At 36.6% G+C, this 2,309-nt stretch overlaps 1 protein-coding gene across 1 annotated transcript in view; it reads right to left on the reverse strand.

The window, feature by feature from the left end:
* The window catches only part of LOC122068312, a 4,514-nt gene extending 3,382 nt beyond the window's left edge, over positions 1-1,132 (reverse strand). Inside the window, exon 1 of the mRNA XM_042632193.1 lies at positions 796-1,132. Coding sequence (XP_042488127.1) covers positions 796-1,064 — 269 coding nt within the window. The 5' untranslated portion in view covers positions 1,065-1,132. The remainder of the gene's footprint in view (positions 1-795) is intronic.
* Between the last annotated feature and the right edge of the window lie 1,177 nt (positions 1,133-2,309).

The raw sequence follows: 2,309 nt of genomic DNA on the forward strand, positions 1-2,309 counted from the left end.
TATACGGATTATCCGATCCCCAAGGACCATGATTGGGAATTGTTTTAGTTGGTTCTCATCCTTCAAAGACTACAAGTGTAATAGGAGCATCCATCGACAAAAGGATCACCCTAAGATGATCATCTCATGGGTATTGAGAACGAATCAAATCAGATGGTTCTATTTCTCAATCTGGTTCTATTTCTCGATCTTTCTGACTCACTCCTATGGAACCAAGGTCGAAAAGAGTCTCAAAAATTGGTATAGGCTGCTGAATCATCCTTATGGCCGTAACCTAAGCATAATTTTGTCATAAGAGTTTGAAGAACTATGCATCCAAGAAACAATGGTTCTATCTATAGCTGCCTGACTCCACTTCCCTAACGTTCTTTCTTTTTCGAACAATGTTTTGATGCATATCCTAGAATTTTCATGTTTATCACATCAAGGGAGCTCAATAAACCCTGGCAACATGGGAATACATACATGCCAAAGTGATTAGGTATATGATGGCTTTCAACCGTACATTTAGAGTGTAAAGGGATGTTCAATTACATGAAAAAAGTTCTACAAATCAAGTGCAGATAGTATATAGTGAGATAAAGACTACCGAAAGTTTTGATAGTAGAAGGCTATGGTATCTGTTTGTCCCTCTTATCTTTAGTTTTCCATCATAAACTTAAGAATTGACAAATGTTGAGGAAACCCTTTCTGATAATTTCAATCAAGATTTGACTAAACATGTATCTAAAATTGAACGAGAATGAATTAAAGGCACAACGAAGAGGAAAAAGAAAGATGAAATCCAAATGGTACCTTTTGGGATCAACAAAAGAGATATTTTTGAGAAGATACATAACGCGAGCGGTCACCTCCTTCTTGTCCAAGTAAGTAATAGAAGCAGCTGATTGAAACAAAGTCCTGGCTCCTGTAGTAAACCCCAGAACGGACTTCCTTTCTGCAAGGAAGTCTCCTCTCCAGGTCACTGAAATTGCAGGCATAGTGCCATCAAAGCACCGCGATAAAGCTAAGGAAGAGGAAGAAGCCGATCTAAGAACTTGAATTCCGGTTCGTAGGGCCTGCATCTTCTACGCCTCGTTCTTCGTCTCTACTAAAGCGAGAACCTAACTTCCACTATCACAACTTGAGAAGGTGCCCCAACTTCCAACTGGAGGCGAGATCGATGGAACCTAAAATGAGCACGTTCCGCACTATGCACTAGTGTTGGGATTTAAAATGTAACTGCAAGCGTACGGATCAGTGTAGCTATGGGTCGAACACAGGGAGAGCAACCACTTTATTTTTTTATTTCTTTTAATAATGCAAAAGTGAACCAATTAATGGTTGTGATCTAATTCTAATTGCCGTCCTAAACATATGTATCTAAAATAACGTCCTAACCATTCGTCATCTAAGAATTTAAAGACGCAAGTCACGCAATTAAAATTAAATAAATAAATAACTAAAAATAAACAACCCACACAATTTAAAAAAAAATTGTTGAAATAAAAATAAAGTAAAAGAAAGGGGAGAAAGCTAGAGAGAGACTTATAAGTAGGTTTCTCTACTTAGCCCGAGGTATGCATCATAATATGAGCTTCCCTACTTGATCAGTGAGTCACTCTTACAAGGGTTACTCTACTTGGCTTTAGGGAAAGGGAGACAATTAAAATAAAAACAATAACTTGATGGTTCTATGGCTAGGAGGGGCAAAGCCAACACATACACTAGCCATGAACCTTGGGGGAAAGGGATAGCAATAATGTAACAACTGAAATTAAAATCCTAAATTAAGAAAAAAAGGGTAGTCAGAAGGGGGAATGAGAGGGGGGAGAGAAGACTACTGAAGGAGCCTACTTACTTGAATCAATGCTTGAACTTGAAAGCTTTGGTGATTTGAGATACTACCAGTACTAAAAACTAGATCTGGAATAAACCAAATCTGAAATTTCTAGTACTAGAGAAAAAAAATCTTAAAAAAAAAACTGAACTTGAAAAAAAAAAAAAGATGTTCCACGGCTCGTGATCTTGTCATCTAGATCTAAGCCTAGAACTATAACTTTAAAAATTACAACTCAATTGCATTAATCATAAACATAAAAGAATGAATAAGAATAAAAGAGTGCTTGCATTAATTGACATAAAAAACTATTACAAAAGTGATTAAAGCAAAAATAGAGAAGAACTAAAACTAAAGAGTGAAAAAGGGAAAGAGAGAAGAAAACTAAGCATAAACTAGAAAATAAACTAAGAGGAATAATAAAATAGGAGGGGGGAGGAAGGGGCTTTTATAGCGTTTTTTTCTTGCCTCCTTCCTTCTACAAGTCTTC

Source organism: Macadamia integrifolia, unplaced genomic scaffold, assembly GCF_013358625.1.
Source record: "Macadamia integrifolia cultivar HAES 741 unplaced genomic scaffold, SCU_Mint_v3 scaffold369, whole genome shotgun sequence".
In the NCBI taxonomy this organism is placed as follows: domain Eukaryota; kingdom Viridiplantae; phylum Streptophyta; class Magnoliopsida; order Proteales; family Proteaceae; genus Macadamia; species Macadamia integrifolia.